Here is a 27,663-nt window from a genome sequence, read left to right on the forward strand (position 1 = left end):
GACCAAATTCTTTCAAGATGAAAGTAATAGGTGCCATTTATTGCTACAAGTGCATTTTATACAATTCTACCAGTTCATGTGTCTTTTCACTATTGGTTACAAGTTACAACACTAACATCTCATTGGTTAATTTTTCTATCATCCATGTTATTCTTCTATCCCCTTCTCTCTCACGGGGACATCTCTCCTCTCTCCAGATACTCCTTTACTCCCATCCTTCTCAAGGGTAAATCTTCATATCTCAAGGCTGATCTCTACTCCCATATTTTCTGTCAAGGATTCCACAGACCTGCTGCAGTTTCCCACAAGAATGAAGCCCAGATACGCAGCAATCTGTCTTGATACTTGATGTTGCTTTTGGGACAAGACTTTGTTTGCCATAGTCCCATGGAGTAATTAGGAAATCATGACATGAACTGGATTCATTAATCTTAAAAGTCAGTCTTAATATAGCCTGATTGTGTTTGTTGTCATTATGCCGAAAGGATAAAGTTGCATTTTATTTGTGTAACGGCAGCAGCGAGTGAGGCAGAGGGGGCGCACCGTGAGATAGCCATTGCCGCCTGGAAACTTGCATTAGGAACACTCTGCAGCTCAAACTGAACCAGGAATCAGCTGAGTTGAAAGGCTTAGCATGGCTTTCAGGGAAAAAAGCAGAGTGTATGCTCATGTGGAAGCGTTTGCAGACACATGCCTTGTTTCAAATAGTCTTTTTCTCAGAGTGTATCCTCATAACATTTTCGTGAAGACTTGCGGTGTAACCAGAGCATGAGTGTTAGTCCTGGAAGATAAGAAAAAATAAGCAGTTTAAGCAACAGACAAAAGGTGTATTTTCTAATTAAAATTTGAATGGGATGTACCATTATTACTGTTACATTCATTTTACAATAACATAGAAGCGATGAACATCTGTGGCTCCGCTTGCATTTGACATCTGTCAAAACAGCAACACAACAGAAAACAAAACACAGAAAGTCTTTGTTCAGAATGCGTTTGGTGGATTTTCCTGCTGCTGCTTTGTCCCCCAGAGCCCCCCGTTCTTCTTCATTCACCCAAACAGAAAGATGAACCGAACAGGGGGAGATTCCTGTGTCAGTTCGGTGTTGGAGAGCAGGAGTGAAAGGGTGAAATGCAGCAAGAGGAGCAAGAGACAGCGACGGGAGGATTTGGGGTGAGCAAAAGGAGGCTGGGATGGAGAAATGATGCGATCGGGACTGTGGAAAAGTGGGAGAAGTTGAGGCAAGTATAACAAGTTCCCAAAATTTCAAGTGCCAGAGGGAAAACAGGAGCACAGTGGAAAACGTGGTTGAGACTTGGAGAAGCAAGCGTGGCGGTTGAGCGGAGGCACGTGCCCTCAGGCCAGCAGATCACCCAGCGCTGGCTTTCCTGGAGCGGTGACAGTCAAAGAGAATGCTGTTCATTTGTCGCGTTTTTCATTTGAAGTCCCAGAAGCTTTGTAGACCATCCAAACCAGCAAGAATGTGGGAATTGTCCCTGTGTTCTCATGGTCTGGACGATGGTTCCAGCTTTGGGCTCCCCAGATGATGGCTGAGCTGAACTGCAGCCCCACTTCGGTGCAGGTGGAAATGAACTTCTGCGACACTAATCTCTTTAAGCACAAACTGACCTTTCAGTATTCCGCTGCCACCTTACCTCTTTGTGTTTCAGTAGATTTAATAAACCTCAGTGCATCTCCTTCTCTTGTTATCGCTACTGTACCCAAATCTAATGATCAGTGTTAACTGCCTGGGGTAGCTCTTTATGGCAGCACATAGATGTGTGGAAGAGTTACCAGGACGACCCTCTGATGAAAGATGATGATACTGCCACCCCAGAAGTCAACTGAAGTTCTCCCCAGCAGGCAGATTCAAAGTCAGGACTTGGTAAATTCTTTCCTGGAGAAAGAGCCATTCCTTCTGCCCGTGAGAAGGAGATAATCTGCGGTGGGAGAGACGGAGAGCGGCACTTGCCAAATTCAACATGGGAAGCTGTTCGATGGTGTGTGTCCAGAAGATGCTCAGGTCCAAGGGACAGAGTCAAGCTGATGATCTTGGGCTTCAGAATAACTGTTTTCCCACCCTTTTTTTTTCTTTCCCATTCTTCTTATTTTGAAAGTCTGGCAAAATGCTTTGCAAATGATGAGAAAAATATCCTTTATGGTCTGAGTTCAGAATTTGATGCAGCTGATTAATGGGATTCAGGCAGATTTGGGATGAGTGGTTCCGTGCCGGCAAGCTGCGGATGTGGCCGAGGTTTGCAGCCTCGTGGAGCTCTTGGCCAGGAGGTTGATGGATCAGATGCATGCACGGCTATTTAAAAAAACAAGTGCTGTGAACCAGCATAACTGTCCTTGAATTCTTTGGTTGTTTGTCTTCTAAATAGATGGTGAATCATGTTTTTGATGTTTTGGGTTTATTTCCAACAAGAGCTAATTTGCTTCTTTTGGGGTGGGGGGAAAGTGTTAAACCCTGAGAAAAACAAAAAATGGAAGAGTAGTGAGTTAAGAAAAAATGAGAATGGAATTATATCTCGCTATTTAATGGCTCTCAGATATTGCTTTTGTTATTTCATCCCGTACATGTTGTCAAAAAGACGCTTTCAGATGGCACTTAATGCTGCTTACAGGAAGCTGCTGGCCGACCCGGCGCGGGTGAAGGAAGAATTCCCCTTTTTGTTCTTCTGTACCGCTCACACAGTGTTCACCGCCGTTCTACCCACAAACTTGTTAGGAATGTATCTTTCTTAATGCTGACAAAGCCGTTAATTGAATGTAAATTAATACCCTCGCTACCTGGGAACCCAAGACACACTGGCAGGCGTGAGAAGTTGATTGCGTATCGATTCCAGCCTGTTGAAAATCACTCTGGGGGTTACGATCAGCTTGGATTCCTCCTGCCTTAGGGCTGAAGCTCATCGTCTCCTGCCTTAGTGCTGAACCTCACTGCCTCCTGCCTGTGCATATGCAGGGACAGACAGACAGACAGACATGCGCCAGCGAGCTTTACCTGGGCTGCTTGGTGCAGGCATCACCCCTTGCACGTCTCCTGTGCTCTTTCCCAGGTGCCAGTTGGAAGGTTTATGGTGAAAAGCAATGGAACGCTGGCTCCGGTCCCGCTGCCGGTGATGCCCAGTCCCCTGGGGCCGATGGATATGGGGCAAACAGGGTCCATTCCCCACCAAAGGCAGAAATTGTTCGGTTCTTGTGGTGCCGTGAGAGCGATGCAGAGCTTGACATTGATGGGTTGAAGTGAGGGCTTTGGGGACAGGTTTGGTGAGTTCAAAGAGACGGTAGCTTAAGGATAGCATTATTTTTTAACATGCAGATATAGAGAAGTTAAGAAACACACTTTTTGTGAAGTTTCAAATGGGTGTTATTTTTGTAGTTTCCTTTTAACTGAAGGCATTGAAGCCTTTGTTTGGGTTTTTTTGTTGTGGTTGGTTTGTTTTTCCCTTTTGTTTAATATTCCCTGTGAGCGCCAGTGAGAAACACGTTCCCGGCTGCGCTCCCAGTGCTGCCGCAGACCCCAGTGGGGAAATGCCCCGTGGAGCTCCAGAGCTCAGCTCCCGGCAGCCAACACCTCCCAAACCCCACATGCTTCTGCTGCTCCGAATGTAAACCTGTGCACTATTTCAGTGTAGGATTTTGCCCAGGTTACAGGTCTGGCTGTTTGGTGGTGTTGAGTTGTTGGAGTTCCTTTGGGGTTCTTGGGCAGTTTGAAGGTGTGATCATTTGAGAGTACCAAAGAGCATTACCCGGCTGTGCTCGGTGCCAGACACAGCTCACAGCCACAACAGCGTTAGCGAGACGTTTTAGTTCACATGAGGTTTGAACTGGTACCTTTTCAAATGGCATCACTGCTTTGGAGTGAAGAAGTGAGGTGAGAAGCTCTAACTGGACCATAAAGAACCGATGTAAAATACAGATGTCGGGAGCTCTCTCTTCAGCCCCTGAAATGAAATAAACTGCTCACCCAGCCTGCACCAGAGCCGCTGCCTCAAAATCGAGGAGTTGGTCTGATCAGCGCCAGCTGCTGCTCATCCTGCGGGTGTGTGTCTCTCTCTCTGTATTTCTGTATTTTGTATATTGCTCCCAGGGCTTCTGGTGCCATTTTCTCTTTGATGTTCATATTTAACTGTGATTTCAGGACACTGGAGATTGTGTGGGTGGTTGTTTTGAGAGAGAGAGATGTGTACACACACACACACAGAATGGCTGGTGCTGGAAGAAGAGATGCTTCACGGAAGAATATTCAGCTATTGATCACTGTTAAGCCATGTCATCAGCAGTCTTTGTTTTTGCCCCAAATTGCATCTTCTCAAGAACAATTTACCTCTCAACGATGTAACGCCGAAGTTGCCTGTTGGACGCATTTGTGCCGAGTATTCCAGGCAGAAAGGGCAGGGTTGTATTTTTAGCCAGCCAGCTCCTGAGCCGCCTGCGAGCTGCTGGGAACCTTCTCCGCGGGATTTTCTGCGCGGAGGCGTTAACGAGCGCCCGTGATTAACGAGGCTGCCCGGGGAGCGGGTCTGCCTCCCCAGCCCACGGAAAGATGCTGTTTGCAGCATCGCCGTGAGGCAGCGGAGCCGAGGGGGCTGGAAACCAAACCCTCTGTTGCAGGGGGTCAGCGGCGCGGGAACAGGAATTACTGTTTCTGACACAACTCCCCCACATTAGGAAATCCTGGTGTTTTCTGCTGCTCTTGGTCTTTGCCTCTCTGCAGGGTTTCAATCTTCATTAGTTTCTAAGAATTGATGTTCTGTTTGTTAGTAAAAGTGGCAGGGTGTTCTGGGGAGGGCTGGGGCGCAGGGACCCCGTTGGACCCCGCATGGATGAGCCCCCTGGGCACAGCTGGCTGGGAAAACGGGGAAAAAAGAGCGTTTTGGTTTGGCATTCTGTTGAGGTTTAGGAACAGAGATGGGAAAAGATGTTCCCACCTTCTGGCTCTGGATCGGAGCAGGACCGGCACCAGCACCACGCCGAGCACAGCGCTGGGCTGGGTTTGCGGCCGGGCCTCAGCCCCAGCGATGGGAGCTGGGGGTTACGGGTTACGGTCCTGAGCGGAGGGCTCGAGCAGCTGCATTGCTGAAAGAAAGGAGCAGAAGGGAGTTGGGGAGGGGGTGCTGGGGGGTTCCATGGTCCCTCTGCAGCATCGTCCCCTCTGTCTGCCAGAGCCGGGGATGGGGAGGGAATTGCTCCCCTCTCCTCTTTGCGTGAGAGCTGCATCTCTCCTGATATCTCTTACACTATGATTTAAGAGGTTAAGGCATTTTCCTGATTCGCAGGAAGTACATTGGCAGAGTTTTTGTTTTGCCATTTGTACTTCATGTATTTTTTGTGTGTACAAAACCAAAGAAATTGCAGGAGCTTTCTGAAATAAACCCTTCCTCTTTTAGGTAAATATAGCCATGAATGGTCCCAAATATCTAGTTTTAGAAATGCTGTTCTGCAGGAGGGCTGACAACCACAGATTGTTCCTGATGGAACAGATAATTCTTCATCACTTGCCGCGCTGCTTTGGCAAAGCAGGAGTAGTTGAATATTTCCAGCCCTGGCATGGTGGGCTGCCCAGGGACGGAGCAAATGGGCAATGGAGAACGACACTTACTTGAGCAGAAGGACTGATGGTTTCTCTTAACGTTTGTTCATGTTTGAGACAGATTTAGGCTCAAGAATCACAAAATGTCCTGAGCTGGAAGGACCCACAAGGACCATCGAGTCCAACTCTTGTCCCTTCACAAGACACAGAGCTCTGAGCAAGGACCTTGGGATTAGGTCCGTGATACTGGGTGACCATTTATTTTCCTTTACAGTTATTACAGGGCTTTAATTTGGGAAGCTGCAGACTCCGAAATTCGGGGCAGTGAAATGCAGAATACAAATACAATCTGACTGTGCCATGAGGTGATGGAAGAAACAGAAGGTTCAGTCATCAGTCTTTTCTATAATGGTTATTTTTTGCAACAAGTCTCGCATGTAATTCATTCACATGCATTAAATCCTCTACCAAGATAGCTCTGAGTGTAATATATTTACAGTAATGCATTATTTCTACTCTGTTGTCTTTAAATTCATACATCTCAACAATTCTTTGTCTTCTCAGCTATTTCATTGCTCTTTACAAACGCTAAGAAGAGTTCACTTGTTTGCTCTTCCTCTTTGGGGTCAGTTCTTCTCTATTTTGAAAGATGTTGAAAGGAAACCTCCTAAATTCTCACGAGAAGTTTTGTTTTTTTGGTATTTGTGACTGTAGTTAGAACCTAAAGAGATTCGCTCTCCGGGTGCCTTCAAATCAGTCTCTGAATCCTCTGTGACTTACACTTTCTCTTTATTAGCAAGCCAGAAAAGAAAGAGTTCCCCATGTCCCAGGCTGAGCTCTGCAGGGTGAGCCAGGCCCAGACACAGGGAGAAATGTGCTCGTTTTAGGAAATGGACAGAGATTTGGAAAGGTTTTATTGTTTGCTTGGTTGCTGCTGTTTGGTTTGGTTTTGTTTTGTTTCCTTTTAGTTTGCGCTGTTAATGCTTGAATGATTATAGGCCTTTGAAAGTAATAGTTTAGGAAATAATACACATAATAATACACATAATTTCCTTAAAGATGATACAATGAATGCTGAAGTGCCCACTTCACTCATGCTGGGTCTGCAGATCTGCTTCTGGAATGTATTTTTGTTTCGTTGACTCTAATGACTAAAGGAAATGGAAAAATGATTTAGAAAAAGAATCCTCAGCGTAATCGCATATGCCGGCTCTTTAGTAAAATGAAGCAGGAGTCAATAGATCAATGATCTTGATCTCCTGGTAAGGACAGATAATACAATCCTTTTATCTCATAGTTATATATATATAATTGTAGGATGGGGAAGAGCAGCATCTTTGTAAGCCAAGACATCCCCCTGCGCAGTTTAAAGTAAAATGTCTTGAAAGTGGAGTTCAGTCTTTGCCTCGGCCGTTGTCCGTCTGGAGAGAGAGCTGCCAACCACATGTCCCCAGTGCTGCTCTTTGCAGCACCGCCTGAGCTCTTGAAGAACCAAAACCTGTTTTTTTTCCATTTCCAATGCACATGCCCAGGAAAACAGCCCAAGAGCTCCCGTCTCGCCTGGCCCTGACGGCCAAGGCCTCTTACATCTGGGGTCTTTCCTCCCTCTTAACCAAGTTAGGACACAATTAATAATGTGATTAATCATGCAAGACATTTAATAAAGAAGGGCCAGGGAAACTGATCTTTTCCACTAATCCAAAATATAGAAATACTGGGAAAAACAAAAAAAAAAGAAGAAAACCAAGCTCCTAAATCCCCCCCCCTCCCCTAATCCTGCTCACTCAGCTCAGCTGGTGGCTCAGCTCGTTGTGCAATATAATACGTGGTCCTGATGTATCTCACCTTCCAAAAAGTAATTGTGTTGGAACTTGGGAGGATGAAGCAGGTGAGGGGCATCAAAGTGATTAGCACAGCTGAAACAAGACCAGCGTGATTACTTGTGAATAAGGGTTGGTCTCAGGAGAGGGGGTGTGCTGCTGTTGCACCTGTAGCCGCCTGTGGACGTGGGTTTCAGGGTGTTCTCCAGGATGGGGGCAGCGCTGGCTTTGCTCCTCCTCCTTTGCTCCTGCGTTTCTCCCAGGACGGTATGTACACGAGCACCTGCGATGCAACGAGCTCCCACAGACCTTTCTGAACTGAAACTAAACCTGTATTTCTTTCTCTTAAGTTCTTTCCTGGGTTACTCCATTAACCTATTCAGAGTAGCTTTCGGTTACTCCTGTAATGAGGAAATACTTTTAATCTGTATTTGCAAGATTAGTCGGTGTTTCTCAGTTTAATTAGCATTTTAAACAGCATAAATTTCCTGAGGAAAATCTCCTAGGACCTAGTGGAAGGAGTTGCGGTGACCCTGGACATCCCATCTGCTCTCTGTGTGCCGGGGCTGCCGCCTCGGCTTTGCTGCTAAAGAGATTTCTGTGGAGAGAGCCTGTGTGTCTCTGGCCTCGTCCCTTGGGTTTTGTTGGTGTTTGGGTTTTGGTTTTGTTGGTGTTTGGGTTTTGGTTTTGCAACGTGTTTGGGTGTTTTGTGCACCATGGGGTTATGTGATCCAGAGCAATTCAAAGCCCCAGCTCTATCTTAGAGTGATTTCTAGTAACATGATGTCACTTCTAATATTGATGTTTCTCATGCTAAAGTTTGCTTTAAGCAGTTCACTTACGCAGGGCCAAGGCCAAAGTTTAGTACCATACTGCAGCAGCAGCGGAATGAAATTGGGGTGCTTTATTTAAAAAAAAATCTAAATGACACCTGAACTCTTTCTTTAATGTCTTCTTGGAATTTAAATTACGTTTTTAGCTTTGGTAATTATTTAAAATGCTGATGTGTCAATCCCCAAAGAGAGAATACTTGTCTCGAGTATTGCCACTTGAAATTTTGGGAAGCCACACAGATGTTCATCTCCTCATTATGGAAATAATGTATTTGGTTAATGTGTTGGTATGAAGAGAGGGGAATACAAATTATCTTGCAACTTGAGAGCCATTTAAAAGTTTCCTTATCTTTCGGCTGCTTTAGTCGTCCCTGCTACGGCGTCTCTGAGGAGAGATGAGAGATGTCCCCCAAATCTGCCCGATTTGGAGGTGCTGGTTCCCGGCTCCAGCTGCTGCCCAGTTCCCAGTAGCTCCCAGTGCTGTGACTGCAGCTCCTGGGGTGCACATCGGAACCACAGAGAGATGAGGAGGGGATCTGAGCCACGGGCTGGCCAAGGGCATGTGGCTGGTGGTCCGCAAGGGTGGGCAGGGTCCCCAGGGGCTGCTGAGCCAGGAATGGGGTGGCCCTGCAACATGGAGGAAGAAAAATGCTGAGAGGTTGAGGAATGGGTGTGTAAGGGATTTGCTGTTCCTGACATATTTAAATAAAACTGGAAAGCTTTTTTGCTTTCCCTCAAATCTGCAGGATGTTCCAAAGACAAGCACTGGGGGTGACGTGGGTGTTCCTGTGTGGGACCACCAGCCTCAGGGTCAACCTGAGTGATGGAACTGCATCCCCCAGTCCCCAAAATCAGCCCGAGTGATAAAACCAGATCGCCCAGCCACCAAAATGATCCCTGTTACCTTTGGCTGTTGACATGCGGGTGGGAGCCCTTGCTCTGGATGGTACCATGCGGTTTGACGCCATGACCGCGCACAGCCGGCTGGGAGCTGGAGCTCTGTGCCGGCAGCCGTGGCTGTGGGCATGGACAGACGGCAGCCGCTTCGCCCTGGGCACATCCTGGAACGCTCTGCTGGACGAGATTATTAAAACCACCTTATAATCAAGAAGTCCAAAATCAAGGAGGTAATTTTAAAATTTTTTTTAAATACTTAAAGAAAAAAAGGAAGGGAAGAATGCAATGGAGCTTTCAGGCAATATTTTCTTAGGGGTGTTATCTCATGGGGAATTTGAAGATAGGATTGGTAGCATATATACCGACAGTCTAAAGCAAGAGGTGGCTGTGCGGTGCTCCGCTGTGCGCGGTCGGCCCCTGGTGTGCCGTTTGTGGATCGGCTGCACCTGCCGGAGCTCGGGCTGGTGTGTGTGTGTCCCGTGGAAGTGACGCTCTGCAGAAAAGGGGCATCACATCCTATTAACCAGCACTTTGAACACGCGGGGTTGCTTTCATCTAGCCAGTGTTACCATGTCAACAGTAAAAAAACATGTGGCAGCTCTGGAGGTCTGATTTGGGGGACTCTGTGTGGATAAGTACAGGTCTGTGAGCAGGCATATAAATTTGAGGGTGCCTAAAATCCATATGCTGTGATTATTCCTGTTGACATGGTAACACTTCAGCGAGGTGCAGGCAAATATGGACAGAGGAGAGAAGGAAATTAACCATGTGTATTGAAGGAACTGAAGGTAGCATAAGGAAATAGTGTTTGAAAGCTGGTGAGCTGTGCAGCCTGGGGCTCCCCAAGCGGGGCAGGAGCAGCCGCACGGGCTTGTGTGTCGTCTCCTTCTCCCGCTGCAGGAGGGGACGGGCTTGCATTTCCTCTCATGGATTGTTTGCTGGGAAGGTCTAACAATGTGACCAAACATTGATTGGGTTATTTGCAGGTTTATTTTAGGTCTGTGTGCCAGGACGGCACAGCCAGGGGGTGCATTGACCATCCTGGGGCTATTTGTAAGTTTACAACTTAGAATTTGGGTTGTGTATGACAGGATGATGAAAAGTTACCTTTTGTGTAGCATCACTGTATTTAGCATGTTCGTTATGTGTGCTGATTGGTTTTCTTTATTACTAATTTTAAGATGTTGAACATCTTTAGGGGTTACTCCAGTCGCTGTGTTACAATAGAGAGGAATTTCTGTATTTTTATCCTCATTTTAAATTACGCAAGCAGATGACTTGAGTTTAAATGCTTTTTAGTCCACGCAATGTGCCTTTGCTGCTGCTACCAAAGGGAAGGAACCCACTCTTGTGTTCTGCATTTAGATCTTCTGCACCCCTCTGACCTTCCCGTCTGGGGTACTATAATGAAACACGACATCTGTGGAGCAGCTTCTCCTGTTTGGTCAAAAAGGGTGGGAAGGAAGAACTCGGAAAACTGATGGGCAGACAACATTGATGCATATGAAAGGATTTAGTTAAATAGTTAATCGCAAATGAAAGAGTGAAATAACAGCTCAGAACTCGGGGTAACTGCAGTTAATGGGAAGGAGGAGTGTGCAGCCTGAGTTGCCGCCGCTTTGCTCCGTGTCCTGCGGTGACACCGTTTGACTCGGCTCGAGTTCCACTGTGGCCAGAGCAGAACACAAACTGATCCCTTCCATAAAGCAGAAAGCAACAGATAATTACAAGATGACTGGGTATGTGTGTGAGAAAGCAAGCAAGCTATGAACTGAATTCCCTTGTGATGAGTATCAAAAAAAAATAGGCTTTTTGCATATCTTTGAGTATGAGGAAAGAAGAGTAATTAATGGATAAGGTCGTGGTAAGACACATAGCCCACTTCTAGTAACCGGGCAGTGGGAAAGGATGAATCACGGGGAGAGTTATCCTGCTTGGGGCTGTGTTTTAAGCCTGTTGTGCTTGCCCGATGCTGGTGATAATGTGCGCAGCACACGCAGACGCTCACTCGCGGGACTGGGCTCCTGTGAGCAGCGATTCTCCCTTGGCTGGGACTCTGCTATTGCAATTCATAAAACATGATTCACTCCAGCAGCAGGAGCCGTTTGAATACGCAGTGTTGAGCTGGAAGGAGAGCACCGTTTGCATTAAGCAGCCCTGGTGACTTATACCGCTGTCAACTTCCCGAGTCCCTCTGGCTGAAAATGCAAAAACCTCGTGCGTTATGAAGCTGGGGAAAGAGGAGCAGCAGTGTCCTCCCGGTGCTCTGAGACCTGGACTTGGGCTGGCTGTTGTTGGTAAAGCAAACGGGGGTCCCTCTGCCGCACCAGGGAACCCCCACAGCCGCGGCCTCCGCCCGCTCTGGCAACAAAACACACGAGAAATAAATTCCAAGTTTTCTACTAACTGTTCATATTGATATAAATGGGCGCTCTGTGAAAGGCAGAAGTGCCTGAGAGCAATAAAATGTAGAATAATGAATAATAATATACTTGTATATTAACCTTTCTACTGCGGCGCTGTCTAGACAGCACCTAGGTCATGATCTTATTGCTGTGGCAGCCGTATAATTTTATAGAAGTGAGAACGATGATACTTGGCCCATAGGTATCTATTTCCATAATAGAAGCTTTATAGCTTAAAACTCCAGATTTGCCCTAAATATGGCAAGCGGATTTTCTTTTGTATGTGCTTTATATAATGTAAAAAGTCCAATGTGATATCAACTAAAATACCCTTTTTTCACTGTTCTAATTAGCAACTATTAAAAAAAAAGCCCAACAACTGCAAAGCATTTTTATGGCATGAAGTTAATAAAATCACTTAATATTCTGGCCTTTTTATTGAGTAAGAAGGTCAAGAAAATACCTGTAGACCATATTAACAGCTCCATAATACTACATAGCGTGTGGTTTGGGCAACATAATAATATCTGAAAAAAGACTAGCTGTCTTAAAATTGATCTTATCATTGCACACCTAATGCTTTTATCCCTGATTTAATGTCAGGAAATTAAACGATTATGGCTTGAATGCTAGGGAAATTGGAAGATTATTTGCGTAGCTGCTTTCAACTCACTTGGCACCAGTAATTGTAGTAAGTGGTGGGTAAATAAAAGTTGTATAACTAGTAATCATTAGTGTGGACGTACTTTGGATAAGACAGAATAAAAATATCATAAACTGATAAAATCACTACTTGTTTGCAACTAGGTCAATATGTTGTATTTGCTCCCAAGCCACATGGGCTGAGAATTCAAACACTTTAGGCACATGAGAAATGCAGTAGGTCGACAGCTTTGTGTTTCAGTTAGGGTTCATTATTTTCCTTATTAAAGAACCCAGAGCCCTCGAAGTCTCTGCTGACACGAGAAATAGATGCTTTTTTGTGGGTTTTTTTAGACTTTTTCATTGCTACATAGTTAATTTATATATTAATCCTGGGGGTGCAAAATAAATGAACCCATTAGGTAGTATCATCTCTCTATGTGTAAGAATAACTATTTAATCGAATCACAGTGATTTAAAGTAATAAGACACTTTAATTTGTAAAATCTCATAAAATAACTATATCTCTTAGAGGTATTTGCTGAAAAAAAAAAAGTAATTTTCTTAAGTATGAGATATGGAGAATGTTGGGAAATGATTAAATCTTGTGAGACAAGTGTAGCACTTGGCCCTGTACAGGAGTAAGAAGTGGTTATTCCTAATTTTACACTGAAGCACCCAGTTGTTTTGGTTGGGTCATCTAATTCTCCGAGGCCCCGAACCCTAAACTCTTAGTTTAGCACTATGCTCTAAGTTGTCTTAATGTTCCACCCAGTGAGGAATGAACAGAAATCTGGGCTGGTACGTAACGCCATCCCCGTCAGTCAGTCACTTGCCTGCTTGTCTTGGTCAATAGAAAATAATGATAAAAAATGTACGCTCTTTAATAGAGATCTATATTCCTTCTTGAGAATGCAGAGGAATCATTAAAAAATCAATGCGAATGTTATTATTTGTTATGAAATCTGTAAAGGTTTAGAGTAATTCTTATGGAATTCTAGTACGTTTTTATCAAGACGTATTGATTTGATCTTATTGAGTCATAGAGCACTTTTCCCAGGGGTCAGCTACTTTGGTACGCTGGTAGGGTTTACTCTTTCTGAGCCATATATATGTTGTAGATCTTACGACTGGATATCCCCTTTGAAATGCTCTTTTAATTACGAGCAAAACTACCACACTTAGTTTTACAGGAGAACAGGCTTAGCTTGCATGTCCCGAAAATCTAAGAGTAGCTTCTAGGTTGCCTTCTGACCCACCCACATGAATGTTTTCCTCAGGGAATTTCATCCCAGAAATGTACAAACTGTGCTGTCTTGTCTAGAGACCGTGCACAGAAACATTCATAAGTCACTAATTCATCATTAATTAAGTAGAAGAGCTGTGACAGGAGAGTTTCACTCAATGATTTCCCGGTGAGAGGAGGGACCGCTGGCTCTGCCATCACAGGTGGCTTCTCTTCCTGCAGCTTTGTGCACTTTTATTCTGGAAAGCATTAAAAACCACGGTAAGGGCCAGACAAGCCAGACTGAGTTATGTGGCCACTGTGACCAGCCAGCCCACAATTAATTTGGTGTGGTTTGTTGCTTGGGGTTCATCACCATTCTGGAGCATCCTGATGTGTTTGTTGCAGGAGACACCTACACGTATTTTTCTAGTGAGGCTGCAGGTAACATTTTAATCTGCTTTCAGGCTGTTTCCGAAAGGCCCCAATACTTACTCTTCTGGTTTGATGTTTGGAGTTGATGTACTTTATGTCTTGGGTGTAGTGGACTTGAATGCACATTATAGTTGGGTCAACAGTTGACAAAGCTAATGCAAGTGGACAGATTGACCCCACTCCTAATCTGCTTTCTTATTTGAAAACATCTGTTTACATGCTGTCTATTTTTATCCGGTAGAGGATGGATTGCTACGCTAATTTAACGATGCCATATGTTTTCTCTCTGACTCGGTTTCGTTGTGTGAAGTGCCAGATTGAGCCAATTTACCCACCTATTTCAGCGAGAGAAATTGTTGGATGTGGTGCAGGGAGCATTTTTTTCTGTCTTTCAGTGGAATAGGTATTTACTGTCCTTTCTAACAGCAGAATCAAAAGGAACCGCGTGATTGTGCAGTACACAGAGATGATTTTGTGTCTACGAGAACTTGCTGCTTCTGGCTCTCCGCTCCCCTGCAATACCCATAGGGGCTGGAAGGGGCGGAATAGACAGCTGAGGTTTGCATCTTCGAGGGATTTGCGCTTTTGGGATGGCAGATAACTCCTCGATGCGCAAACAGCATTTTCAGATCCTCTTCATGATGGAACTGCTTCATCCAGGTTTCTGATAACATATTTGTCCTTGTGCAAATAATTTGTTTGCCAAGTAAAACTAAAAGTATACTGGGACAGCAATAGAATAAAAACGTAGTAACAAACTGAATCTCCCAGGTCTAAGGAAGGAAACCTCCCCCCTCCCAGCTTCAGGATATCTGATCACCGAGATTCACAGGTACCTTGGAGAAGTTGTGTTCTCTGAGTTTATCTGTACGTGGGTGGAAGGAAATGAATGCTAAGAAAATATGAGGTGTACTGATAATGGCCAGATTAGATGAAACTGCCTTTTCTGGAGGTCCGGAGAGGTTAATTAGGAAATTAGCAGTATTGAGCTCAGCCTAATATCAGCTGCACCGTGTAATTTCCTTTCACTCCTTATTGGTGTATATCTAATCCATGCTTATTGCTTATAACACTTTTTAATATGATTCTCTGTTGTACATGTATCTTACCTAGCTTTGTACCTCGCAGTTAGCAGCAGAGTAACTTACTTGCAAGATGAGGGTGATTAAATAAAGTATGCAACAAATTTCAGTGTTTCCCCGCTCATCTCCTGATGCTGGAGGCGCAAACATGTGCTGGATGATAAGAAAGAGATAAGCAGAGTTTTAGTTCTTCAGGCTGCGATCTGAGCCGGACTTCACCCTTCTCCCGTCTCCTTCCCCAGGGTTCGATGCCTATTTCACCTCCCGCACCCTGGAGAACAACAGACGGAACGTGTGGTTTGCAGAGTACTGGGAGGAGAACTTCAACTGCAAGTTGACCATCAGCGGGTCCAAGAAGGAGGACACGGACCGCAAATGCACAGGTAACCCAGCGGCTGCGCCTCCTCGCGCTGCCCATGGCAGGAGCCGCGCCGGAGACAGACTGGAAAAATGAATTGAATTTGCGTAGCTTGTAGAGAAAATGGAACAGCAGCATCAGCCTCGCAGGGCAGAGAAGTAGATAGAAGAATGCATTTTTTTATTCTTCCTATTTCTTCCTTTTTCTGGTTGTCCGTCCTGCAAGAAAATTAGTATTTTCCATGGGAGCCAGAAGTCCATTTATTTGAGTGCAGGGGGACTTGAGGTTGTTTTGTTAGCTTGTTTTAGATGGACAATATTTCCACAACTTGTGCTTTGTCACACGTCTGCACATCAGGAGCTGGGCACCTCCCGTGCCAAAGCACCATCTGCTCACAGTCACGGACTCACCGCGTGCGCTCGAAGTGAACGGCTGAAGGAAATGCAGCTGTGGGAAAGTACTTAGCACAGAGTGAAATGTTCTCATTTCAGGCAGCATAAAATTATTGATCAGGCTTTTGTTCTCACTAACGTTATTTTAAAGAATGGGGTTAAACACACAGTAACACAGGAAGCACCCTGGCTGCATTTGTGACCGAGGTGCCTGATGTTCAGCAGCATCTCCTTTGACCTCTGTTTTTCCTGGTGGCCGACAGTCTCTCTCCTCTTTTCCTTCTGCGAGGCACTGCCCACCATTTGAAATGTCAGATTTTCCTGGAGTCATTTCAGATCGCGTGGAAATTCAAGGAATTACTTTTAGTTACAAAGATGCCCACGTAACAGTGGGGGCAGTTTCATTTTTAACCAGGTTTTGTGTGTCTCAGCACAACCACCTTGATGGCGCCGGCGATAGCGTTCTTTGAACTTGAAGCATTTGCTTTGAAAAGAAACAATGGGAGAGATGTGTGTTCTCGGAGTTAGACACACCTGAGCAAGTGCTACCAGAATTGCTGGTTTAATGACCTTGTGCTGAATTAAGACAGGAGATTGAGGGTACTTGTATTTCGAAAACTCAGAAATGCAGGTTCTGCCCTCAAACTGGTGAGACTGTGTGTGTGACGTGAACCTTGGTCACGTGGGGTTGCAGCATTTGCTCAGCATTTAAAATGTTGTGGAAAAGCTTCACTCAGAACATCTAATACCTCCTGGTAACCAACAGCGGCGTGTGCCCCTCACCTCCCTCCGCCTTCCCTTCCCGCTCCTTCATTTTTCACAGCAGCAGTTTAAATGTGTTATGTTGAATAATTGCCTTGAATTTTGATCAAAGGAAAGTCTTTTATAGGAGGATGTGTTTTTACTTTGATTGAAAATTGATGAAAACTTTCCATATTTCACATCATCTGCTTTTGGTTTCAGTTCTTGGATGGAGTAGGAGTGTTGTGCCTGGAAACAGCGCGGTTACCGCTGGGAATGCACTGCTGTTAAATTTGGCATTTGGAATCTCCCAGAGGCTGGAATTTGACTAAAAATTACTGAAAGATCTTTAGGATAATTTCTAAAAGTATTTTATCACCCTTATTGTTGATGCCATTATTTTAGTAGTTGCTCAGGGCCTGTGCTCTCTGATGTGAAGGTAAAAATGATGTTCTGCCTTCCCTCCGTGTAGATTGAGCAGAAACATTTGTTTTTGCTGGCTAACTTACCCTATCGAACCGAAATGCCGCATTATAGCTCGTTACCGTACCAAATGACATGCCCTGACATCTTCCTTCTCTCCTCTGCAAACCAGAGGTAAATTGTGCACCAGAAAAAGCATTAGCTTTGAATTATATTGCTGGTGTGAGAGTCGTAACATCTCACAGACGTAATAATATTTTGAATTATCATCATCATTATTTTAAGATGTGATGGGTAGCTTGCAATGCAGCGAGGTGCTGGCCCACAGGCCCTGGGGTTCTGACGGTAACTGTGCTCCGAGCCCGGCTGGGAGGCTCATGCTCCAAACGGGGAGGTTTGCGCCATGCACTCGGTGCTGGTGCTGCTGGTGATGGAGGAGAGGAGCGGCTCCAAGCAGCATCCTGCGGGCGGCTCCGTATTGCAACCTGCTGAGATGTTTCTCTATGCAGAACTACATTAATGTCATTTATATTTATTTAAACATGAAAAACTTTCTCTAATCGGGTTGCATAAGATGCAGAACGAGAAAATGAAAATACATTTAGCCCACCCCACCTTATTTCTAGACAAGAGTCAATATGAAACGTTACTGCAATTACTAATGCTGTTTCCAGCGCTTATTGTGGCGCAGTTCAGGCACGGAGCTGCACTGCTGCCAAGGACACCGTATGGTCAGGCAGGTAATTTCTGGGGGACGGGGCCCTGTCCAGGCAGGATGTACACGTACTGCGGGAACAGCCGAGGCCCTTTTGCTTTTCGCCAGGGCAGAGAGGGCCCCGTCCCTTCTGCAAAGGGCGGCGCTGCATTCGGGTGCTGCCTCTTGCCCAGGCCCCGCGGCTGCTGCCTCTGCCCTCTGGGGGTGCTCCGGCTGGATTATGAGGAGACTTCATAAGTTATATGGGGAATCTAATATAACCACTGAAACGTCATAATAGTTACAAGCATCAGGGTTAGAAATGTTGCTGTTTTACTTCTTGCTGCTTACATTAAGGAATATTAGACGCGTTCCCTTCAGTCATAACAGGCCACACCGGGTTAATGTATGAATATTTTGGGAAAGAGTAGTTTGCGGTACTGTGCATTATGCTAAAAATGTGCTTTTCTAGGGTAGGATTAACAGAAGAAAAGGACGGGCTTTGCAGAAGAGACCAGCACTGGGTTCATAGCTGTGGCTCTGCAGTGGAGCCGTGCCGACGGCTCCACCCGCACCGAATGAGCAGAAATTGTGCAAGGAAATATCTTCAGCTGGGTTTACAAAAACACGTCGTAGTAATATCACCAGTTCCATGAGATTTAGAATTAACAGATGATAAAACAAGGATTTTTTTGTGTGTAGATATTGTCATGACCCAGGTTGTTCATAAGTGATGACTGAAATCAGATATGCAGTGCTGGATATTGAACAGGCGGCGAACAGCAACATGTCAGGGGTGGGTTTGGGATATTCACACTCCCTGGGGAGCACCCACGCTCTCCTGCGGCAGGAAGGGGTGTCTACCAGGGAGAAACGCCAGTATTTGGAGCCCAGCGAGGTGTCTGCTGGACCAGAGCACCCGCCTTGTTACTGCCCGAAAAGGGGAGCGCAACACTTGACCGTTTTCACTTATTAAACATAGCTTTTAATTCAGATAGCTTTACACTCCAGGAGACTTAATGAAGTGATCTAAGGGTGATGTCACCTTGGATGTCATTTATCAGGATGTAGCTTACTCAGAGAGCTTTTCTAATTATCTGCGAGTGTAATGAGTCTGGAGGCGCAGCCCCGGCGGCGCAGGCAGGGACTGGCTCTAAAGAAAACGCCAGGAGAAAGATCCTGCAAGATGAAGCAACAGAAATTCAGCCAAAGGGCTCCTAAAAGAGGGACAGTTGTGTCTGGAATTTAAAGTGGAACAAGAAAATATGCCTCAAAGGGACCTTGGTTCTTGGTTTGCTCAAAATAAATAGTGTCTGAGAAATATATCATGAACCCAAAATGCTGAAAGCCCAAGTCTGGATACCCAGGATTTGGCGTCTCAGCCCATGTGTGGCGCTGCCCTGCGTTTCGTGGTGGGGGGAAGACAGCCCAGGTAATTGTGGCAAACCACTTAATTATCTGTGGTTTGGCTTAAAATTGTACCAGCAGCTGGGCTGGGGTTTTTTGGTTGTGGTTTAGTTTGGGGTTTGTTGCGTTGGTTTGTTTGAGGATAAGGGAGCTAATACAATAGCAATGTCTTGTCTTTTTTTCACCAGCAGTCAGGATGGCTTGTGCTACGAAGCCATATGTTAGGCAAGGAAAAACAATGAGAACCAAAAGATGTAGCAAATAGCAGAACCTGAGGATATAAGAATGTTATTTATAATTGAACTAGTGATGTAGTGCATTAATGGATTAGCAAAGTGCAATTTATTATAGAAAGAAAAAGAGTTTTCAAAATAGCTATCAAAATTCCTCATCTCAGGGAAAAATAAGTTGTCTGAGATGTTTCAAATGACATATGGCAGATGGCCAACATCTAAAGCATTTTTTTAACAAATGTCAGGACCCATGGTGTGCGTGATTCGCTTCTGAGAACAGCTTTGTGGTGTCCATGGGGGTGAGCGCCTGTTGGACTCGGGTGTGAGACCTTCACTGCTCACGGTGCCCATGAACCGCATGGGAAGAGGGGCTGGGCTTGGGCTGATTCTGCTGCCAGCGCTGTGCGCGCAGACGATGCGCCATCCCTGGTGCTGCTCGGGGCTGGCGCTGCAGGTCGATACAGATGATTGAGGGATGACACCGAAGCTCCATCAGAAAACTGCCCGGGGGTCCAGGCTGCACCATCAGCTCTTCCCATCACAAGGCTTGTGGATACCGCCACGTCTGGGTCCTGCAGCAAATACCAACGATTACTCACAAAAAGCAGGTTGTGGAGGATCCAAACCATCCACAGTTTGTTTTTCTGTTATGCAAGAATCTGCGGCTTGAGAACCCGTGTGTGTCTTGTTGCAGGTGTGCTCACCGTGAGCGGCCCTCCAGCAGCCTTTCCCGGGCTGGGCGGGGCTGAGCACTTCACTTACCCACCAATTTTCCGCGTGTGGAGATGATGTTTTTGTGCAGCTGTGCTTTGGAACCCAGGGGGAACCTTATTATCTCTGTGTGCAACACAAAGGCAAGTTGGCTGCCTTGTGAGCTCCGCGGCTGAGCAGCCAAGACCATGGAGGCTCAGGCTTTGTTGCTATTTCCCTCTCTCTTTACAAGTATTTTAAAAAGGCAATCTTTTTTTCTTGTAGTTTGGTTTTTGTTTGGTGTTTGTGTAGTGGTGGGGGTGTTTTGGTTGGTTGTGGGGTTTTTTGGTTCTTGTTTTTTGTTGGTTTTCCCAAATCTTGGCCAACGATACTAGATCTTTCTATCTGACCAAGTCCTTTTCCTAATGCCTGCTGTCATTGTCTTTAAGAAGCCCTGCCTAAGTAGCTATCTTAAGCTGTAATCTAGTCCTAAGCAGTGGTTAGTCAAGGTGTGGATGTGCAGAAATCCTTAAGGCAAGGCTGGCTGTCCTGAATCCCATATACAAATTGTAAAGTGCTTTTCTTTGGGTCAAACCCTGAGCTGGGATCCCTCCCCCAGCTGCCGCTGGCCCAGGATTCGCACGCCCGTGACTTGGGTGGATTTTTGCCCGGGATTCGGTGGTGTGTGATTGATGGCACGGGCAGGAGCAAACCCGCTTTTGGTTGTTTGTGGTTCCAGAGATCGCACTCTGGGTTTTCTCTCCAGGCTCCAAGGTTTGAAATGTGTGTTAACGTGTGCGAAGGTCTATAATATTTCAGTGCAGAAAGGGTCAAGGCTACCATTTATCTTCTTTTGCTTGCCCTCCAAGCTATGAATAAGGTGAAAAGGCAGACCAGGCTGGGAAATGTATCTTCTCAGTTTCATGCTGTGGTCTGGGTGGTGGTTTCCCTGCGTTGCTGGTGTCACCTGCCTCTCGTCCCTGTTTCTCAGGGCACTGACAAAGTTTCCTTGTTACTGAGTGGCTGAGCTGTATTTTCATAGCGTGTTTCCATTGACAAATTCTGCTTTTTCTTCTCCTTCTGATGGTGGTTGTCTTGCAGGTTGTCCATGGTCTTGGTTACAGGCTCCCTCTCACATGTCAGCGTTTAAAGGGGCAACAAAACACCAGGCACTTCTCAGAATGAAGCAATGTGCTCTCCAATAAACTGGGTTTTACCAAGCCCAGCTCACCTTTGGGTGGCTTCTCTAACTTCTCTGCTACAGCCGTAGCCCAGGGACACTGAGCCTTAGGTGAGCGTACATGGTTAGCCAGTCTGACCTGAATTTGAAAGCCAGGCTTTCAGTTCTCTGTTCTTTTTCTTGATTGCACGGCATCTTGTTTTGTAAATACTTCAACAGTCTCCAGTCTGCCTAAAGACGCCAATGCTAACACGCGTGAGAAAGAAAGGCCAACCTTTGCTTCTGGAGAACGTGGCGTGCACAAGTTTAGGAGCAAGCAAACCACGTTCTGCCCTAGCTTGCAAACTGGCTGGCTGTGTGCCACTCGTTCCAAACAAAATATTTCCCATACAATATCGAATTGTCCGAGTATGCATTGTAGCTTAATGACATCTATGCTTTCACTTGAAAAAGTTAATCTTATTTAGTGTTGAAGTACTTCAAAGTATATATACCTGAAATTGCTAAAAGAACCAACATTAGACCAGCCTTGAAGAGTTTATTCTTAAGGTAAACTAGTTTTATGGATTTCTAAACTCTATTATCTTTCAGAAATGCATTTATTGGAGTCCTTTGTGTTTCTGAATTGCCAAGGTGATTTGCTAACAAAGCCCCGATATTCAGATCGGTTGTCTTGCTGTTTATGTACATATTGCTCTGTTGCAAACTGTGTTTTTACCCAAGTGCTCAGATACCAAGCAAGCTGCAGTTCAGGCCCTGCAGTCTTCAAGAAGTGTTGCTTATGTACATGTGCTTGATCACCAGCTTCACTGGCAATTATTGCTATGGGAAACTTTCTTCATTTGCACATCAGCACCAGAAAGCTGTGAAGTGTCTGATTTACATCAGTGTCTTGTAGCCTGGCGCTGAATTTTTGTGGCTGTAGCACTTCAGCATTGGAATAGTGATGAGACCTATTGCATATGTTTTAACGGGGATGTTGAACGCACAGAAAACATCTCGGGTAAGAAAACCAGATCAGTTTTCTAATCTGCAATCTGTTCTCGTATACACATACACACCTGAGAGCAGAAACTGGTACAGTGGGTTAAATCAGTGTAAGTGAGAAAAAGATCATTATCTGACAGGTAGAAGTGGATGTAGCTTCACAAAGCTCATTGCATCAAGGCTTTCTGTAAACTGCATTATTATTATAGTCATAATTATTCTTATCCTTATGTAAATTGTTATTTGTGGTATGGAATGACAAATTTTCAGTAGGACTTTCTGCTACACAATGCTCCTTTTGTTTTTCACTTTAATGCACATGAGTAAGGACCAGTTAGAGTACAGGGATATGTGTTTTGGGTGTTTTGCTCTCCTGGGTGAGGAATACATTGTAAGGCATCGTGAGAGCCTGGTTTCCAAAGTGTGGTTGGAGATACTGGCTGATGAGGAGCAGCTGAAGCTGGTCACACGCGTGCTGTGTGGGTGCTGGTGTCACCGCGTCGCCCGTGCGGCTGTCTCTGGACACCCACGGATGCGGGTGGCTGACTGTGGCGCAGGTGGGTAGCAACTCAGGAAGAAAAGCCAAAATTTTACCTAGCACAGAAGGATGTTCTTCTGTGTTTCGCACTGGAAACGTGAAGGTTCATCTGCTTTCCCCATGCAAATCCATGAGGATTGGGTTGATGGTCAGGACATGAAGGCTTTTGTCTCTAATGAGATCTGAGCTGGGATGGGCTGGGTAGACAACTGCAACTGCAAAGCTGTGTTATTGGATCTTATGTTTCTTTGTAAAATGACAATACATGGATTATATTGCAAAGAAGCCTGATTATCACAGTCTCCTTGTTTAAATTACAATATTTACTCCAGCATATTGTTAGTTTTCTCTCCAGCCCTCGTAGTCAGCTACTTTCAAATAAAGAGCCTGTTTGGAGAAGCCTCCAGCCTTTACACCTCCTGCATGTGCAGTGGTGTCTGTATCATGAGGGACTCTTTGATCTTGTTCTGGAGAGCCCTGGATGGATGTACGTGTTGGTTAAAGATGGATCTGTGTGTTCGGTGCTGTTGTGTGTGTTTCTGGTGTGTTGTGGTTGCACCCTTGCCACTGCTCATGCCATAAACATTTTCCTTGCAACACTCTTTATACATCATAACATATCCCCTACGTTATGTGATGATCAACAAGTCCAGAAAAATCAGCTGAAGGGGAGATGTTGAGAAAATGTAATGTGAAAATGATGTTTTCAGCTCCCTTTCCATCCAGGGAGGTGTCAAGCGTGGCCATCATGGAGATGCAGAGACCGTAACCAGGCTTCTTCAACGTGCATTTCATTGCCGTGTCTCCTGAAGGAGGCTGTACAGCAGCACATCTTTCTCTATATAACCTCAATGCTCTGGGCTTAGGGCTGTTTTTCCTTTCTCTGTTGCAGTATTTTCCTCTAGCGAAGCTTTGCCTGGAGCGAGAGCCTTGGCTGCTCAGTCTCTTAGGAATCGTGATGAGCACTTGAGACTCCAGTAGGAAGTGAGGCTAAATTATTTGTCATCACCTTCAAAGAGATCTTTTGGGAAACAAAAATACTGATGTCAATAAATTGCCTTTGTGTTTCACCCTTCTCCTGACATGCCAAGGTACTCCATTTCAAATCGTGGAACGAAAGTGCGTTCTCTTGCAATCACTTTGTGTGCGGCGCGTGTGTCTGGGGTGGCAGCTGCTCCATTGCTGCAGAGAAGAATGTTGGTTTGTGGCTTCCGAAGATGGGCAAGTTTAAAAAAAGGAAGGCAACCTGTAAAAAACAGGGATGTGATGTGAGAACAACAGAGATACGCACGTCTCAGTGCAAATGGAGCTGATGTTTCCCCTCTGCCTGGTAACTGAACCTGAGTTTATATGAAGGGTGGAACACTCTTGTTCTAGTTATGTAAATTCACGCATTCGGGGGGCACAGTTACATTTGACTCCATATCTGGACGTTACTGTACAGAAATTCTTGGTGTTTAGTGCACAACTAAGTGGCTGTTTTCAATAAAGTGTTCTTGTTACTGGAAATCCTAATAAGCTTTTCGAATCTTCATACTTGGACACTGTTAACATTGGTCTTGGGGTTTTTTTAAAATGGATTTTACTCAGGTTCCTTTCACAGCTTCTTCCCTGCTAAAGGTTTTCTTTCTGCTGTGCATTTGGCCAACTGTGCTTCTGGAACTTAATATGCCTAATCAGTATTGTTTGTGTGCAGCGTTTCAATCCCAGGCTCCCTTCCCTGGGCGCGCATTGCTCTTGCATTGCTAATTTGGTTATGGAGCTGAGCTGAAACCACTTAAAAGCATTTTCCTTGTCAGGGCCTGGAAATGTAATAAGTTCTGTAATCAGTGAGAGGGGAGTGCAGTAATGAAAAGGGCAGGGAGTGGATCTTCACGGTCTGGAAGTTCTCTTACCCTGCTGAATTATTTGCAGGATTCCAGTGTTTTCAATGTAGCTGAGATTTAAATTCGAGGCGCTTTTGTAGAGGGTCTCTCACATGTAATATGCAGACTGAGTGTAACAGATGACAGTGGTGCAGTTTGGTAATTATAGAGGGAACCAAAAAAGGAGGGAAAGTGTAGATAATTAAAGATGTTCCTACAGGGGGATTTTCTCTTTGCTTGTCTTTGAGCAGATCGCTCCTGTGGACATATTTAGACATTCTTTATGCTTGCAGAATTTCTGTAAGAAGGTGGCGATCTCTCTGTGCTTATTTGTAATTCTGGTCTGCTGCCTCTCCACTCGAAGGAAAAAAGAAGGGCTGTCTGGGATTCTGCCTCTCTTATGAGCTGAAAGGATGTCAACAAGGAATCTTCCCCACTTGTATCCTTCATCCAAGCGGTCACTTTGATCGGAAGTCTCTGAAATATTTGAAGAGACCCTGAGGGCCGGTTTCTTGGGGGTCCTGGCAGCACCCAGAGCTGCAGGTCCTGCAGGAGGGTGACCAGGACGTGTGGTGACACAGGTGGGACAAGTGGCACGTGGTGTTGCCACCCTTGGAAAATAATAGATTGCACTTCTGCCGCTTTCATCAATGCGGCTCGCAACACTTCACAAGCAGTAATTACATTTTGCAAAACCCTGGTGAGATAGGTAAGTACAATCACACATTTTGCAGCTGGACAGATTGAATCCTGCAGGTGTTACTTGGCCAAGGTAAAATAAGAAGTTAGTGGACAATTTGAGGGGGGGGGAGTAAAAAAAACATCAAAGATTGCTGATTCTCAAGCTGTTGTGCTTGGTTCAAGCTCTGAAAATTTGCTTTGGTTTGCTGCTTTGTTGCAGAGACATCCAGATATCTGTTCATGCAACCATAAAGGCAAGAAATCCACCCTATTGCCTGGTTTTACAGTCACGTTACCAGGTTGTACGTGGGGTAAGAGGGTCTGGAGGTTCTGACACTCTGGGTCTTGGGCGATCAAAGACTGACTTCAAAACACTGCTTTCCAAACACGGCTTCCCACCGGTGCACTTGGGATGACGTAAAGCGTTTGGATTCCTTAAGTTCTTGCCTGCTCAAATCTTTTAAAGGCGATGAGTGGATTTTTGAGGGATGTTTCGGTCCCTGCAGGCTGGGAAGGGGGTGCCTGGTTAACGTGGGCAGACGGAGCATCGCGAGGTGCTGGTACGAGCAGACGGGTTCGCTCCATTTTCTGCAGCGACCGTTGGGCTGCAGCTCTGAACTGATTCGTTCTTCCCTCAGTCTGGCTCTGTCTTTCCATGGGAGACTGGGATTTGCAGCAGAACAAAACATCGGACTTGAAAATACCGGCTGTGCTTTATTTTCAGTGCTTGCTTCTTTCAAAGACGTACTTTGGGAACAGACAGAGTCAGTGTTTTCTCTCCCTAAGGTGGTCCCTGTAGGTTAAGAGTTTCAGGTTAGTGATTGTGGTAGAGTTTGTTTCCCTGGATTATGGTAAAACAACTTGCAAGAAGTAGTGTTGATGATTCTACTATCAAGAAGTAGTCTTGGTTTTGTTTAAATTAGTATGTTTTATTAGAATGTTTAATTATAGAATATTTTATTGCATTTACTAAAACGTGCAGTTCTTTAAATCTGCTGTGAGAAGATTTGTGTTTCATATGAGGAAAATACTGTTCCTCGCTGTCCTTCTCTGTGTGTGTCTATACATGTGTGTGTTTTCACCGTGCAGGGCAGGAGAGAATCGGCAAAGACTCTCACTACGAGCAGGAGGGGAAGGTGCAGTTTGTGATCGACGCTGTGTACGCCATGGCCCACGCGCTGCACCACATGAACAAGGATCTCTGTGCCGACTACGCCGGCGTCTGCCCCGACATGGAGCACGCGGGCGGCAAGAAGCTGCTCAAGTACATCCGCAGCGTCAGCTTCAACGGTGAGCTGGGCCCGGCGACCCAGGGGACTGTGTTCCTTATAGTTTCACTTTCTATGTTTTCTTTTTCACTCAAGACTTTTATTATTGTTACGCTAGAGCTTGTGGCAGAAGACCATGTTTATTTAGTATCATTCAAAATACCATGTTTTAGCCAAAGCAAATAGGCTCCTGCTGCCTAAAGACAGAAATGGCTGCTGCTGGTTTAGGGCACCTTCCAGAAGACTAATTTGCTATGGGAGAAATAACTGGGTAAAAGCCTAAACTCGCCCTGGCTAAATATGCCTGGTTTGAAACCCTACGTGTTTATCACACGTCATTTTTTCCTCTATATTTGTATGGTTTCCTGTACTTGGAGAAAACTAACTGGATGAAATTCTGGTACGCTGAGGCCAGCTTAGCTACGTGCTCAAGAGAAGGGACAGGGGAGCTGAAGGAACGCGGCCAGCACAGTGTCATTTTGACAAAGTAGTTACTCCAGCCTTCATCCCTCTAGTAAGTCTTCAGGTGTTGGAACATCATGAGAACGAGGATGGGAGCATTTGAACTCTTTGCTTATCACTTACCCACCTGTTCTTCCCAAGAGTGCCAGCGGTGGTTGCAGCACCAGCCCTCTGCTTCAGACACTGCAACAGGGTAGGATGTTTTTCCGTCCTGTATAAGTCATCTCAAAACCAGCAAGGTGAGCACGAGGAGATTTTAATTTATTTCCTTGAAGTAAGTGGTGTTAACTACAGCCAGGAGCAAATTTTGAGATGACTGATCTCAGGAGGTCTGGAAAGTTCTACCTACTCCGCTCACTTTGGAAGGTTAATTGTAAAGGACAAAGCTCCTGTACAAGTAGTAGAGCATTCACATACAGCATTGCACTTTGGCCATTTCAGTACTGAAAAGCAGCTCATACATGGTCATCTCTATACAGTTCTTGCATATAAAGATGCTGAACAGCCATCTAATCATTTTAACAGAGCTGAGAAATAATTTATGAGAAGCTGAGTGTCCAGCTAATGTTGCCTACTGTCCAAGAATTGGTTTGCACTAACTTGAGTTTCTTTATTTGTGTTTCCCTGGCCAGGCTTTTAAAAGGTGACTTTTTCCTCCATTTGTGTTTGATTTACATGGCCAGATTGTGTTTTTCTTCACTTGGATACATGTAAATTATGTCCAGCATAGGGACTGAACTAGTGGTTCGCTTTTTAGGATGGAAAGGAGAGTGGTGGCAAAACTGAGAGAGCTTAAAACCTGTTCAGTTTCTCTTGGCTCTCTGGCCGTAGGCATTTTCCATGGGGAAAAAAACCAATTCCTTTTAAG

At 45.3% G+C, this 27,663-nt stretch overlaps 1 protein-coding gene across 2 annotated transcripts in view; it reads left to right on the forward strand.

Annotated features, from left to right (window-relative positions):
• GRM7 (glutamate metabotropic receptor 7) overlaps positions 1-27,663 on the forward strand; it is a gene marked incomplete at both ends in the record, with an annotated part of 242,321 nt that overhangs the window by 138,485 nt on the left and 76,173 nt on the right. For both annotated transcript variants that reach the window (XM_080350516.1, XM_080350517.1), the window contains 2 exons: positions 15,119-15,259; positions 26,155-26,355. In XM_080350516.1, coding sequence (XP_080206642.1) covers positions 15,119-15,259; positions 26,155-26,355 — 342 coding nt within the window. The remainder of the gene's footprint in view (positions 1-15,118; positions 15,260-26,154; positions 26,356-27,663) is intronic.

This window comes from Nesoenas mayeri (assembly GCF_963082525.1).
Source record: "Nesoenas mayeri genome assembly, chromosome: 10".
Lineage (NCBI taxonomy): Eukaryota > Metazoa > Chordata > Aves > Columbiformes > Columbidae > Nesoenas > Nesoenas mayeri.